Genomic DNA, 16643 nt, shown 5'->3' with positions numbered 1-16643 from the left:
AAGACCGATAGAGGGCGCCATGGGCTGATTTGCATATTCATTGTAGCGTCATGATTATTTGCATGGAACGATTTTTTTTCTGTATATATTTTATATATATATATATTTTTTTTTCAGATTAAACATTATAAATGTATTTCTTATAGGTAAAAAAAAAAAAACTTTGGTCACGGCATCACAGCCTAACCATTTACTTATATACGTATGAAATCTAAAAAAACAAAACAAACAAACGACAAATTAGATCGTGTTTGTGTGGGCGGGACAAACAATTCAGATGATGATCAGTGATTGGGCGTTTCTTACAATACTGATCAGTGATTGGTCTTTTCGAACAATAGTGATCAGTGATTGGTCGTTGGCATTACACCCTAGCGGAGAGTCGAGTGAAGTTGCTCTCCCGGCTCGTATAGTCATAACGTCTGCTCAAAATGGCGTCAGTTTTGTGTCGAGCCTCTTTTTATTTTCGTGAACTAAAGTCACTGAATCAGTCTAGCGACAAAGTCAATAAGGAGCCTCGAAACCAACAGGTTGCTAAGAGACAATTATGGGCTGGATTCCAAACCACCGCGTATTTCCTGTAGAAGTGCACTTACACTGTGTGACATAACGGGTTCTACACCCCACCTAGTGCACTACGTGAATAACTGGGAGTCATTTGAGATGGACTCACATATAGATGGTTCAGAAAATTATGTCCGAGTTGAAACAAAAACACTGCAACAACAGTGCCGTTTTCCCCAGAGCCTCTTTAATTAATTGTTATAACGTATTTATACTCAGGGTGTCATGTCTAAAAGACGCAATTTTATTTTAATAAACTAAAAAAAGTGTTTCTGGAAATTAAGAAAAGGGTAACAAATCCGGTCATTTAAAAAATATTGCATTTATTTCGATGAAATCGTTAAAGTAGGCCTATAAAATGTCACAACATTCAGAAGAACAAACAAATACTTCTACATTTATTACAAAATTGTGCACAATGAAAAGTGAAGAATTGAGATTCCTAAACTTTCCAAAACTAGTGTTTGTGCTCATACAAGAGAGAAAGTCTGTCCATAAAATAATTACACCAATTCATTCATTCTTTCTATCCTGATATTTTAAAATGCGATCCTCGTATAAAAACATCAATACAGTTTGCTTTGTCTACACACGAACAGTGATTATTCATTCATTCGTTCATCACCAGTAAGCACTTTATCTGGGTCAGGGTGAGGGGTGGATGTGGAGTCTGTCCCAGGAACACTGGGAGCAGAGCAGGAACACACACCTGGAACAGGACACAAAGACAGAACAGTCACCCATGTAATCCTTATTTACAAATAAATTCTCATTAAAGGAAATGCGGATTTCTCATTTTTACTTATACAAGAAGACGTCTGAGAGTATCAGTACCGAGGTTCCGGGCTCGGTATCACCTGGTATCGTATCGACATGTAGATCAGTGACCTATTGGCCATGACTAAGTGCTTTGCTTTGCCTAGGACGGAACAATGTTTTGTATTGAATACTTAAAGAACATACATTATATAAACAATGCGTCTATAGAGGAGCGTAACATAGACAAGAAGGTTTTGTTTAGCCCCCCCCCCCCCCCCCCCATTTGTCTTTTTAAACTGTAACCTACATCTTCATTTATAATGGATGTTTTTTTTGTATTTAAAGCCTGAGATGTTTTAATGCCTTTTTGTTTGTTTGTTTGTTTGTTTGTAATTTACGGAGGGAATCAGCAAAACCTTAAAGTGAAGCAAAGTAAAATCGGGATTCGTAGCTGTCACTCTGGATTCTCTGGATTCGTGGATGTTTATGAATAATAACAGGACCATTTCTTCTTTCGTATCGATCATTCAAGTTATTGAATTAAGTAAAAAATAAAATAAAATCAGCAGTGCGATCTCAGTCCAGAATGAGGTTGAATATATCAGGGACGTGTGAAAAAAGAGGCTAGATGAGGCACTGATTCGTCTTCGGAGCCACAGAAAGAACATTCCGGTTGGATTTCCATAAATTTACATAAGAATCAATTACAAGAGTAAAAAAAGAAAGGATTTTACTAGGACTGTCTTCAACCTCAGGTGGTATAGACTATTACAAGTTAGTTGTGTTCACACCAGGCATTATCAAAAGATAATGAAGGACAAGTCTGTCTCCATAACACCATAGATTTTGTAGATTTTTAGTTGGGAATAATGGTGATCCGTGATTGGACATTGACAACAATCGTGATCAGGCATTGTTGGTTGGGAATAATGCTGATCAGTGATTGGTCGTTGAGAATAATAGTGATCTGTGATTGGACGTTGAGAATAATAGTGATCTATGATTGGACGTTGAGAATAATGGTGATCGGTAATCGGTGGTCGGGAATAATGCTGATCAGTGATTGACCGTTGTGAATAATAGTGATCTGTGATTGGACATTGACAACAATGGCGATCAGTGATTGGTAAACTAGATAAGGATCAATTACAAGGGTAAAAAAGATTCTACTAGGACTGTCTTTAACCTCAGGTGGTATAGACTATTACAAGTCAGTTGTGTTCACACCAGGCATTATCAAACGACAATGAAGGACAAGTCTGTCTGCATAACACCGTAGATTTTATAGCAACACTGTTCTCATAAAGTTTTTTTTTTCTTCTAATAATAAGTTGTTATTGCACGTGTGATCTAAGAATCCTCCTCCTATCATCAGATCGTTCTTCCTCCTTTACCCATACTGATGTAAAGGGATGAGTCACACAGAGGACCCAGCATGCACTGCGCGCTCTTTTCCTCCAGAGGGGCGGGAGAAGAAGAGAAGGCGTAGCCGTGCTGCATTAACACTACTAACCCGCTTTAAATTCCGCTCCCGGGTCCGACGCAGCGCATTTATACGGAAACTACTGCAGCAGCGCTGTCCGACTTAAACCTTGAGAAAAAAAATATATATCTTAACCTTGCACGAGACAAGCGTTTCATTCCTAACCCATGGCGAACTACATCCACGTCCCTGAGAGTGCTCCTGTAGTGCCCAAACTGGACGTGACCGTGGACGAGCACGACTACAGACCCGCAGCGCTGCAGCTCATCAAGGCGCTCAGACCGCACTGGAAACCCACTGAGGTCAAAATGAAGGTAACAAATCCGTGTACAGGTCCCCTTACACCTTCTGCACGCACCTCTAGAACCATTATATGCGTAATAATGAGTAAATCCCCGACTGGCCACTGAGCGCGCAGGAGGTACATCTCCAGGCGCAGCTGCGTCACAGCGCGCCGCGGCCGAGCCTGCGTTTCCGACATTCAGGATATTTCAGGATATTCCAGGATATTCCAGGATATTTCAGGATAGTCTGTCTCTCCACTTGTAGCACCGCCAGGGACGCAGTTTGCGTGGTGATTGGAGTGATGTGGGTGGGTGGGGGAGCCTTCACGTGTCATCAAGAGGAAGATACAAAAAAAAACCATCTTCCTTTCTAATTTCCGACATCTCATTCAAAGGCGATTTCTACACTTTATCCACCGTTATTCTCTCTCAAATACACGTCTAAACGATCTCGAGACGCGACACTTCACCACACACACTCGGTTTCATCTAGATGACGGGGATTTCCTCGACAGGAGCGTAAAATCGGTGCTGCGGCTGCATCCGACTTCCGCGAGTTCCGACAAATAGAAATAAATCAATAAAAACAAAACGCCACACTTCAAGGCAAGACACTACACCTGAACAGGTTGCTGTTTTTATCAACAAGGATTGTTGGTATGTTGCTGATAACGTCTTCGAAAATGGACATTTTGTATGCAGTACGCATAAATTTGCACTCTCAGGCCTCATAAATACCATCATTGTAGTCTTTCAGTGATGAACACGCTCTGGAAAGAGAGATTTACAGGAAAGTTGGTTGTCTAGAGCGATAAACACAATGGTTGCTCAGCAGTTAGGTTTCTAAACTACCGATCAGAAGGTCGTGAGGCCGAGTCCCGGCACCACCAAGGTGTTGGACCACGGAGCAAGAACCGTGACCTTCAAGCGCTCAGCTCAGTGGATAAAAAAAAACATCTGTCGAATGAATAAATGTAAAATATTTATCGGTGTAGGTATGAAAATTTATTTTTTGGTCATGTGTCAGTTTTAAATCTCACATCAAATCTCAAATCTAATAATCAGCAACATTTTGCGAAATTCCTCTGTAACAGTGATCCGGTGGACGTCGAGAACAATCGTGATCTGTGATTAGCGATCGGGAACAGTCGTGATCCGTGATTGGATGTTGAGAACAATCGTGATCCGTGATTGGTCATTGGGATTAATGGCAGGAATAAAAGTGTCTGTCAAATGAATAAATGTAAAAATATATTAATATTAGTATAGGTATTGAAATGTATTTTTGGTCATTTTTTTTTCATTTACATTTATTCATTTAGCAGACGCTTTTGTCCAAAGCCGCTTACAAATGAAATCGTCAACATTTTGCGACATTCCTCTGTAACAGTGATCCTTGATTGGATACTGAAAACAATCGTGATCAATGATTGGCCATTGGGCATAATGGTGAATTGAGAATAATGGTGAATTGAGAATAATGGTGAATTGAGAATAATGGTAATCCGTAATTGGTCGCTGGGAACAATGGTGATCAGTGATTGGATATTGAGAACAATGGTGATCAGTGATTGGTTATTAGGAATAATGGTGATCCGTAATTGGACCTTGAGAACAGTGGTGATCAGTGATTGGATGTTGAGAACATTGGTGATCAGTGATTGGCCATTGAGAATAATGGTGGTCTAGATTGGACGTTGAGAACAATGGTGATCAGTGATTGGATGTTGAGAACAATGGTGATCAGTGATTGGATGTTGAGAACAATGGTGATCAGGGATTGGACGTTGAGAACAATGGTGATCAGTGATTGGATGTTGAGAACAATGGTGATTAGTGATTGGACGTTGAGAACAATGGTGATCCGTGATTGGACGTTGAGAACAATAGTGATCAGTGATTGGACGTTGAGAATAATGGTGATCAGTGATTGGATATTGAGAACAATGGTGATCCGTGATTGGACGTTGAGAACAATGGTGATCCGTGATTGGACGTTGAGAACAATGGTGATCAGTTATTGGCCATTGAGAATAATGGTGGTCCATGATTGGACGTGGAGAATAATGGTGATCAGTGATTGGACGTTGAGAACAATGGTGATCAGTGATTGGACGTTGAGAACAATAGTGATTAGTGATTGGACATTGAGAACAATGTTGATCAGTGATTGGATATTGAGAACAATGGTGATCAGTGATTGGACGTTGAGAACAATGGTGATTAGTGATTGGACGTTGAGAACAATAGTGATCAGTGATTGGACGTTGAGAACAGTGGTGATTAGTGATTGGATCTTGAGAACAATGGTGATCAGTTATTGGCCATTGAGAATAATGGTGGTCCATGATTGGACGTTGAGAATAATGGTGATCAGTGATTGGACGTTGAGAACAATAGTGATCAGTGATTGGACGTTGAGAACAATAGTGATCAGTGATTGGCCATTGAGAATAATGGTGGTCTATGATTGGACGTTGAGAATAATGGTGATCAGTGATTGGATGTTGAGAACAATGGTGATCAGGGATTGGACGTTGAGAACAATGGTGATCAGTGATTGGATGTTGAGAACAATGGTGATCCGTGATTGGACGTTGAGAACAATGGTGATCCGTGATTGGACGTTGAGAACAATAGTGATCAGTGATTGGACGTTGAGAATAATGGTGATCAGTGATTGGATATTGAGAACAATGGTGATCCGTGATTGGACGTTGAGAACAATGGTAATCCGTGATTGGACGTTGAGAACAATGGTGATCAGTTATTGGCCATTGAGAATAATGGTGGTCCATGATTGGACGTGGAGAATAATGGTGATCAATGATTGGACGTTGAGAACAATAGTGATCAGTGATTGGACATTGAGAACAATGTTGATCAGTGATTGGATATTGAGAACAATGGTGATCCGTGATTGGACGTTGAGAACAATGGTGATCAGTTATTGGCCATTGAGAATAATGGTAGTCCATGATTGGACGTGGAGAATAATGGTGATCAGTGATTGGACGTTGAGAACAATAGTGATCAGTGATTGGACATTGAGAACAATGTTGATCAGTGATTGGATATTGAGAACAATGGTGATCAGTGATTGGACGTTGAGAACAATAGTGATCAGTGATTGGACGTTGAGAACAATAGTGATCAGTGATTGGACGTTGAGAACAGTGGTGATTAGTGATTGGATCTTGAGAACAATGGTGATCAGTTATTGGCCATTGAGAATAATGGTGGTCCATGATTGGACGTTGAGAATAATGGTGATCAGTGACTGGACGTTGAGAACAATGGTGATCAGTGATTGGACGTTGAGAACAATAGTGATCAGTGATTGGTGGTTGAGAAGTTGAGCGAATCTACTCTTACACAGCTGTGATATGAGTTGGAGAGCCGTATCGAGTCCAGGAAAGTCACTAATTGCCCTCTTTCTTAAATAAAGTCACCAAATGGTTCTAAACAGTCACTAAATCTAGCTACACAGTTTGTGGGATTGTCTTTCTATTTAATTATACAGCATGCCACATTCGTTAGGATAATTGGTTGACGATCCTGTGTAGGATTTATTTATTTTTTTTTTTGGTTCACGCCAAGCTCACTGAAGAGTTTTTATAGCTCAAACACTGACTCTACACCCATCTCGTATGCAGTACCTGGATATTCATCAGGTAGAAATATCTCAAAGCAAGCGCTGAACAACAACATTGTGCACTAAACAGACTTAAAGCCTCAAATGACTAACTCTCAAGAACAGTCTCCGTGGAAACACCAATTTTTAAAGCACAAAACATCTGGTTGGAACGTTTCGTGACACTCTGCGTTTGATTTTTTAGCGTTAATAGACGTTATCTCAGTTTCCCCGCACAAAAAATAGCATGAAGGCTTCTGTGTGCGGTTCAGCTGGAGGCTTTTGGACGACGGTACGAACGCTGACGACAGACATAAAACGTGTCGGGTTTTCTACCAGGATCACAGAATCTAATCGTCACCGAGCCACTGATACGACAAACAGGCCAGATGTTTCATGAATAGATTAGAAATAGATGTCGGAGTCACATCTATTTTTAGCCATGTCACGTTGTGGACTCGGAAGAGCAGACGTGTGTGGAATCGTGGCTGTGAAATTGTGCTTCCTTTGCATGAGCGTGGCTGAAATAACCGGTCACGCGAAGCTGCAGGTCCTACGGGTTAACGTAGGATCGTGTTGCAAGCGGCACAGAAACGTCACATTTTCCACCCGGGGTTAAGATAAACGACGCAGACAGAGCGCGGACGCTCTCTCGTAGGATCTTCTCCGACTAGGTAAAGTCGAGTGATATTTCACAGACTGCCGGTGTTTTATTGGCGTTACCGTATCTTTAATCTACATCACGTCACACTAAATGTTTATTAAACCGACAGAGTGACATTCACGTCGACCGATCCTCCGCGCATTATTACTTTTCTATAACAGCAGCTCTGATACCGTCCTGCCGCTACAGATCGTTAAAATATTTCAAAAATCGATACGGATACGGTATCGTCTCTATCGGTCTCACTTAACGTGAACGAATTTTACAAAGCGTGCTCCGGATGATGTGGGGACGTTTTCCGTAAGGACGACGCGTGCGTCTATGTAAACACCGATGGAAGGAGTCTCCAGTGTCGGTGCTTTGTAACAGTCAGAGGTAAAGCTGTTTTTCAAATATACGCCATTACGGTTCCTCAGTAACGTGACAAGCCGCGTTTGAAACCTCATAACTTCAGCAGAGGTACAGGATTTCATTTAGCGATCGTTTGCGGCCAAGGACGCTTGATTTCGATGCGGACGAGAAGTCGAAGTCCGGTCCAACCGGTCACCGTCGTTTGCATATTTTGCCTGGGCGTTTAATTCGAACGTTGCTTGGATGTGAATAATCATTTTAATTATAGCCGCGTCACACGCTAATACGAGAGGACAGCTACCGTATGAGGGGAGAAAAAAAAAAAACAACCCAGCGTTGTTCGCTGTTAAATCTTGCGGGATCTAGCGACAGAGCTGGGAGATCTACAATCTTTAAAACTAGTCATTTATTTATTTTTGAACTCTTCCTCTGAGAAGACGTTCCTCTGGGGGAAGCGTTAAAGCTTTTCTGTAAAATTCTCTTTCTCGCTCCACCCCCCTCCCTAAGATAAGCACTTATCATGTAGAAACAACACTAAATGCACAAAAAAACAAAACATTTGACATATTTGCTTATATGATTATATAATAAAATTTCAAACTATTTATTTATGTAAAGTCTGTTATTTGGTGTGTTTAGTGATTTTAGTGGTGAAAAATTAAATTCTAATTAAATTTTTTTTTTAAAAGCACTTGTTATATAGAAGTAACACTAAATGCACAAAAATAGAATGTTTTATCCAGCATACGAAGGGATTATAAATATATCGGTTTATTTTTGCGTGTTTGCTTCTTTCTGGGGAATGGCGCACGGACACGACTGAGAACTACTTCTTCTTTTTTTAGGGTTCATGTGGTGATAACTTTATCAGAACCGGCTCTATTTCTTTTACACGCTGTTAAACTGGCGACGGAGGACGGTGCCGTGCTGCGTGTAACTCAGCTTATTTCCCTTTTATTTGGATGACAAACATGGGTTGGGTCGAGAGCGTGTTGTGAAAAGACGCAGAAACTCAAACCAGTTCAGTCCGTTCTGTATTACGGCTCGGGTTTCCGCCGGGTTTATTGTGCTGACTTCTCCAGCGAGCGCCATGGAGACCGGATACTTCTCTTTAACCGAACAGGTTTGAGTGTTAGCTACGTCCTGGCTGCTTTCTTCTTCTTCTTCTTCTTCTTCTGTGTGCATTAAATAAGCCGCAGGGTCTCGGTCACGACGCTGTGCAGATCTTCAAATCACAGGTTCAGATCCACGAGGCGGTGTTTATACCTAGCGAGGACGTACCGCATAAAACATAACGGCGTCTGGGTCCGTGTGCAAAATGAAACGTTTTTCAAAAGATGACGCGAGAGCTGTTATTAAAGTTACTCGGTTATTTCTCTTACGCATAAAGCCGTGTTTTGTTCCCAAACACCAGGGAACATCCTGTTTCCCAGTGGAAGTGAAGGAGGCGGCGACATCACACGCGCGTGTATCCAATCTGCGCGGAGGGCGTAGCACACGCCGGACTGTTTTTTTTTTTTTTTTGTTTTGTTTTGTTTTTCCCCCGTCCACGATGAAATGAAGCAAAACGGAGCGCTCGGTCAGCACATGCCAAACCCTTGTACAAAAATAAAATTCCTGTCATTCTTCTTGCCTCTTTCCGAAGAATCTCCTGATAGTGCACGTGAGTAGGGATTTGGAATATTCCAGATCCACTTTAGACCCGGAGACAATGAGGATTTGTATGTGTGAGTCTCTGACTCTATAACGTCTGTGTGCCTCTTTTGTATCAAAGACGGGGCTAATGACGCAGTTTTAGGAGCAAACACAACAGCGAGGGTGGAGTGACACAACATATACCACGTTCCTCCTCATTCACGGCAGTGCTGCTGTACACTGTACAGATGAATACTCGGTGACATTGTTGGGGTTTTATTTTGTCAGCAAGGCCAAATTATAAGTGAAACAAACTGTTCATACATTCACACGCACACACACGGGGGTGTCGGGCAGATCGGGTTCGGTAGCTTGAAACCGCAGCGCCGTTCAAACCAAACCACACGTAACTGCACGCGCGTCCATATCCATAAACTACCGTACGTTTCTTTAATGATCCCCAAGGCTCATTTACATCGACTCACACCCCAAGCAGTAAAAACATTCCGCGCAGTGAGATGACTTTCAGTAGCAGCGATTAAACAAGGACTAACGTTTAGGACGTTATAATCGTGCGAGTGTCTTCTCGACCTTCGACACTTCACTTCCTGGAACATATTCAAATATCCCAAATGACATTGTTACAGATTAACAACCCCTCCGAAACAAAAGAGAGAGAGAGAGAGAGAAAAAAAACAATGCTTCATGGATCCGTCGGCACTCGTCTGTGACGTTCAGACGCCAAAAGGAGAAAAGGAGAAGTGTTGTTGTGGTGAGACTGAAAGTCACAGTGAGGAATCGGGGGGGAAAAGTGAAAAACTAGTACAACGTGGACAAATCGGTGAATTTCTAGACTCCTACGTTAAATCCCTTATTTTTGTCGTGTCGACTGTGTGGCGTTATCGTGAACAGGGAATACTCGCCATCGTTAGATTAGTCTCGGTAGAGACGACATTTTTTGAAAAAAAAAAAAAAAAAAAAAGCAGCAGCATTTGTTTTTTCGGCCTCAACGATCAGCCAAGCCCGACGGAGAAGGTGCTTAAATGTTAACGTTTGTCCACGTCATATAACGAAACACAAACGCTAAGCGATATCCGTTACAGCCGTTCTCACTCATAACGCCACGTTTAAGCCGATTAACACGTGTGAATACGAATAATCGCCTGCTAAAATATATTTTTTTGCAGCTGTAAAAGTGGCGTAATACAACGACGCTACCTGTATCTGTATTCGGGTTTAAACCCGGAGTGGGCGTGGCTTAAACCCGAACGCTTTTCTTTTTTAATTAAACACGCACCCTTTTACTACCTAATTCTGAGGAAACCCCCCCCCCCTTTAGACGTGGAAATGTCCGCAGTGTCATGCCGTGTGAATTCTCTGGTGTCTTTGTATAATTCGTTATAATTAAGACCTTCGTAAGTAGTAGCTATAATAAACCACGAACTACGAACACACTGGTATCGTGTTATAATGCATTACACTATACAGTATATTATTATGTTCACATAAAACACATCACAGCACCACTACCTAAGAAAACCGGCACCACCGCATAGCGCCGTACGAGACCTGTTTTAGAGAGAACGTCAGGAAATAACACTACGGGCTTTAAAGTCAAGTATTTTGACCGAGAACTTGTCGGCGTTTCTACGATTAAACATGACGCACTAGTGAACTAAAGTTTATATTTAGTGCAGGTGTATTACTGCGTCGTAAACCCTGCTAATAACGCATGGTGGGGAAACGTATATTCAATATGAATGTCACTATGAACTGGAACGCCTTGTCGTCAATAGTTACAGCGGGATATAAAGGAATACAATCAAATAAAATGTCGTATGAATGCTTTATAACAGGTTACGAATGTATTCGTATGACCTTCATGGAAAGTAAATGTTACCATTGTGTGTATATAGTGACGGGGGAAAGCAACAGCACTAACCGTATCTGTATTCGGATTGAAACCCGGAGTGGGCGTGGTCTCGGCCACTAACTTAATCCCGGGGAAAACCTCTGGGTAACAGCTCCACACGTAGAAACGTCAGCATGGCGTGAGAACTGTTCATGATGTCGTCTTCTTATCCTGTTATAATGTCTTCCGAATGCATTTCCCACGTTGTTATAATCATTTATGAAAATGCCCTAGCTTTATTATGCGCTCTGAATTACTACTACTGTAGCGTGATGCAGTGTTTATTATTATTATTATTATTATTATTATTACATTATATCAGCAGTACGTCACAAAACGATCCCAGCTTTGTATCGTGCATCATGAGATTTGTGTTGTTCAAATCCCTTGAACTTGTGTTTAAACACTATGACTATATATGAACACTGCTTATAATATATTCGCAATCTATGAACAATTTGTGAAACGCGTTATAAACATCGCGTTGTAAACCGTCACGTAAACTATGATAATACTATAGCGCGTATAACGCCTTGCGGATGCGTTCCGATGAAGTGTATGAATGTAATCGTATGTCTTCATAGAAACGGTTAGCGTTTGTGTTGAACAGATAGTTCAGTTGGTTTATTTCTCAAAATAAAACACACACACACACACACACACACACACACACACACACAAAAAACACACGTTCTAGTAGCGGTGACCCTGAGCAGGCGATTACTAAGGACGATTTAATGAATGACGTAACGCATGACGCAGCGTTTAACGTGAACGCGCGCGGTCTTTCTTTTTCCCGCACGCTCCGTATCCCACAGCTCTCGCTCGCTCTCTGTCGCGCGCACGTGAAAGTAAAAGCGGACTCTTTTTTTTGTCGTCGTTGCGTCAGTGCGTCCAGATGCACGCTGCTAATCTCAGAAACCTTCCCAAAAAAAAAAAAAAAAAAAAAAGGAAAGCAAAACAGAACAAAAACCCCCATCAAAAACTGAATATTGCGCCTCCTATTTGTAAAATTTAAAAATACCGGCGTTCAGAAATAAAGTCGCATGTTTTTCCGATAATATTAAGACCTTTTAAACATTTTTACATAATTACAAATATAACAAGGTTTTTCTCGATATGTCGGACATAATACGCCGTCTCCTTTGGAGCGGTTTTAACGCACTGCTGAAAGCCCAGTGGGTAAATATAAAAACTGTGGTTTTCTACATTGGAGAAGGAAGGAAAAAAATGATTTGCTTGCATGTCGCTTCATGTGGGGGAAGTATCTGCATCTCTCTCTCTCTCTCACCACAGAAACAGCATACGTGTGAGGCATGTATACGAGCGGTTCGAAATCTAAGGCACTGAACCACTGTGGCGGCCATTTTTATCTCAGGGCTGTTTTATGACGCCAGGAACTTTTGAAACTAGAGATCGGCGCAGGAGAATAGAGAGGTTCTACACGCGCACCATGGAAATAGTAATAAAATGTTTAGTATTAGCAGTGTAGGTGATGGGAATAAAAAGACACGTGTTTGGAAGGGAAAAAAAAAAAAAGGCCGTCAGTGTATAAAAGTTGCTTCTTGTATGAGAGTCATATTTTGGAGAAAGACTGCGGTACGTGACTCGTGTTCATTTCGGCCACTAATACGGATTTAGTTTGAATCTGTATAGCTGATAAAAAAAATAAACAATTTCAGTCAATGAAAATTAGGTTTCGTTTTTCACCTAAAAGTTTCCCGAAAGAGAAACACAAGTAGTTTGTTAAAGGGAATACCAAATCGTTTCCTAAATAAAAGCTGCCTATCTCCTTAACAGGGAAGTCGCGCTAGTCCAACGCTATCATATGAGTCATCAGCTATGCTAGTTCTAGCTAGCTAGTCTTAACAAAACACCCTGACAAAAAAGTACGCTACTCAAAAAGCAGTTTTTCCTGTATGGATTAATAATTCATCACGAGACAACATCTGACAAGTAAGAAGTAGGATCGCATATTTTGTAAGTTAGCATACATATGCGTGCGTGATTAGAGAGTTTAGCTAGCGGTCTACGTGACCAGAGCAGCGTCCTCGAGTCTTGCTGGCCTCTTGTTCTGCTTCGTATAATCGTCTTTTGCGAAATGAGTCAGTAAAAAAACTACACAGGAATTTCGTCATGTGTTTCGAGGAGCGTGATCAATTTATTATTTAGTCATCTTGTTTTTTTTGGTTTTTTTTACGATGATTAACACCGGCTTAGAACGACGTCGGAAACATTTAAGGCGCTCATTTACAGCCACTCCCTTGTCGGGAAGGCAACCATTTTGGAATTTTTCCTCGTGCCAATGCCACGTGAAGCCATCCGATCTCATTGTTTCGAACTGCTGCTCATGTTGTGCCACAGTGCGTTTTAAGACCCTCAGAGGAAAGACGCCAACGATTGGCTCGTGTCGTTCTGATTGGCGGGGGAGACCGCGTATGCCCCTCCCACCTCAGAGAGCACGGTCGGTTTTGCTCTCTTGGCTGCCGGCTACAGGAAGCCGTTGCGTCGTCAGGATCCGAACTCGTGATCTGCTGGTGATCGGGTGAACACTGTTCTGTTGTGCAAAACGCTTAATTGATTTTTAAAACCATTTTTTTTGAACGCTAGAAAGAATAATTGTTAAAAAAGAGTGCAAGGACAAACGTGATCTTGAAATATGATAAAAATACACATGTATATTGTTAACATCGGCGAAGAATCACTGTTCGTGTTTGTATTATTATTATTACGACGTGTTATGTAAACTTTTTGGGACGATTAGTGTACTCTCATTCCTGCTACATGTTGAAACACGTCAGGGATTATGGAGCACGATTCATATATTCTTCAGTGTTTATGTAAATTCTTCTCTTTGTTTTGGCAGACTTTCACTGATGGCATCACCAACAAGCTGATTGGCTGCTACGAGGGTGGGGCGCAGGAGGACGTGGTGCTCGTGCGTATCTACGGCAACAAAACAGAGCTTTTCGTAGACCGTGACAATGAGGTGAAGAGCTTTCAAGTGCTGCATGCGCACCGCTGCGCCCCGCGTCTCTACTGCACCTTTAACAACGGCCTCTGCTATGAGTTCCTGGAGGGCGTGGCTCTGGAGCCCGAGCACATCCGTAACCCCGCCATTTTCAGGTGAGGAACCGACACCGTACACGGCACATCGAACTCCGTGGATGACTTACTACAGTTTTGCATGTTTGTGACTCAGCAGGTATTCTGCATGGCATGAGCTCCAGTCTTGTTTCCTCTCTGTGCTAAAGACACCATGGCCTTCTTTGTAACATGATCCTTCTGCTTCGTGACCTTGCCAAGCCCCCAGAGCCCCCCACCCCCTGCCTCATACACATGAGGAAATGCCTCATGCCTTGCCAAAGTTGTCTGTGGCATCTTTCCATCTCGTGTCTATTCACAGCCTGCCCTTAAAAACCTTGCGCACATAACTGTGGATTCACGTAACCGTAGTGGCACACATATGTAAGAAACATGCCTGTGAGGGCGTGTCCACACGCCCAAGAACACAGCCAATCAGATCAAACCGTTTATAAAACACTGGACAAAATGAATCATGTCTCAACAGGTAATTTTTTTAGTTCTTCTCAAAAAAAGGTCAATTCTTTCAGTGACCAGTATATCATCGCTCTATTGTTGCTTGTGTAATGTGAAAAAGAATGGGTGAAATATCAGTGTTAGCAGTAAATAGTGCACACGTTTCTGTTCAGAACAGTCGTCAGGTTTTGCCCATCTCTGCTGAAAAATCTAGTTCAGCTCAGTCAGCTGCCAAACCCCTGGTTGAGAAAGGAAACATTTTCTGAAATACTGTTAATAATGCTACACCACACACAAGTTCTATAAGAGACACAGCGGTAAGGCGTTAGTAGTGACGTCTCTGTACAGGACATATTCTTAAAAAAATCCTCAGAAATCACTGTAAAAAATTAGCTTACATTAGCCATCTAGCTAGTACTAGTAGTATAGATCATATACAGTACATTTATGGATATGACATAAAAATCCCCTCAAAAATCCAGTCAGGTTTGCACCTTAGCTTATTGGCTAATGTTGACGGTAAATATTGAGAACATCTATTGACGTAATTTAAACTTCCTCAGAGTAATCCTGTCAAAGGATGTCAACTCATGTTGGCTAGATGGCCAATGTTAGCAGTGAAAATTACAGAAAATTACATACAAATACTATATTAACTATGTAATTCCTTAAAAATCCTGTCAGGTTAACTCATAAAGCTTGTTACATAGCATTGGCAGAAAATTTCACAATATCTGTACAAGAAAATAAATAAATAAATAAAAAGACTATGGCCTATGGCTTTTAGGAAACCTCTCAGCTGGCGGGTAATGATTGTAATAACTATTATAAACATTCATGAATATCCTGAAAAAGAAATCCTGTCAGCTTAGTTCAGTAGCTTGTTGGTTAGCATTAACAGTAAATATTAAGTTAGCCATCTAGCAAGTCCTAACAGTATAGATCATATACATTGATGATAAGAACTCAAACTACACTCATAAAACCTGTCAGTTAGCTCATTAGCTTGTTCACTGATGTTGACAGGAACTATTACAAACATAAACGTGTTATAAAGTCCTGTCAGTTAGCTCATTAGCTTGTTCACTGATTTTGACAGGAACTATTACAAACATAAACGTGTTATAAAGTCCTGTCAGTTAGCTCATTAGCTTGTTCACTGATGTTGACAGGAACTATTACAAACATAAACGTGTTATAAAGTCCTGTCAGTTAGCTCATTAGCTTGTTCACTGATGTTGACAGGAACTATTACAAACATAAACGTGTTATAAAGTCCTGTCAGTTAGCTCATTAGCTTGTTCACTGATTTTGACAGTAACTATTACAAACATAAACGTGTTATAAAATCCTGTCAGTTAGCTCATTAGCTTGTTCACTGATTTTGACAGTAACTATTACAAACATAAACGTGTTATAAAATCCTGTCAGTTAGCTCATTAGCTTGTTCACTGATTTTGACAGTAACTATTACAAACATAAACGTGTTATAAAATCTTGTCAGTTAGCTCATTAGCTTGTTCACTGATTTTGACAGTAACTATTACAAACATAAACGTGTTATAAAATCCTGTCAGTTAGCTCATTAGCTTGTTCACTGATTTTGACAGTAACTATTACAAACATAAACGTGTTATAAAATCCTGTCAGTTAGCTCATTAGCTTGTTCACTGATGTTGACAGGAACTATTACAAACATAAACGTGTTATAAAATCTTGTCAGTTAGCTCATTAGCTTGTTCACTGATGTTGACAGTAACTATTGCAAACATGAATGAAAATAAACCAAACATCCAGTCAGAAATCCTGTCAGGTTA

General features: G+C 41.0%; 1 protein-coding gene across 4 annotated transcripts in view; it reads left to right on the top strand.

Moving 5' to 3' along the window:
• Positions 1–2788: 2788 nt before the first annotated feature.
• Positions 2789–16643, top strand: part of etnk1 (ethanolamine kinase 1) — a 31419-nt gene continuing 17564 nt past the window's right edge. For 2 of the 4 annotated variants that reach the window (XR_008398353.1, XM_053688076.1), the window contains exons 1-2: positions 2789–3120; positions 14153–14412. Coding sequence is in view for 2 of the 4 variants with exons in the window: in XM_053688076.1 (XP_053544051.1) it covers positions 2974–3120; positions 14153–14412 (407 nt within the window). In the remaining 2 variants the exon portion in view is untranslated. The remainder of the gene's footprint in view (positions 3121–14152; positions 14413–16643) is intronic. The other 2 variants (XR_008398352.1, XM_017493940.3) reach the window with 2 other exon arrangements.

The sequence above is a fragment of the Ictalurus punctatus genome, chromosome 19 (assembly GCF_001660625.3).
Source record: "Ictalurus punctatus breed USDA103 chromosome 19, Coco_2.0, whole genome shotgun sequence".
Classification (NCBI taxonomy): domain Eukaryota; kingdom Metazoa; phylum Chordata; class Actinopteri; order Siluriformes; family Ictaluridae; genus Ictalurus; species Ictalurus punctatus.
The sequence above is the reverse complement of the archived record's forward strand: the minus strand, read 5'-3'. Positions and strand labels throughout refer to the sequence as shown.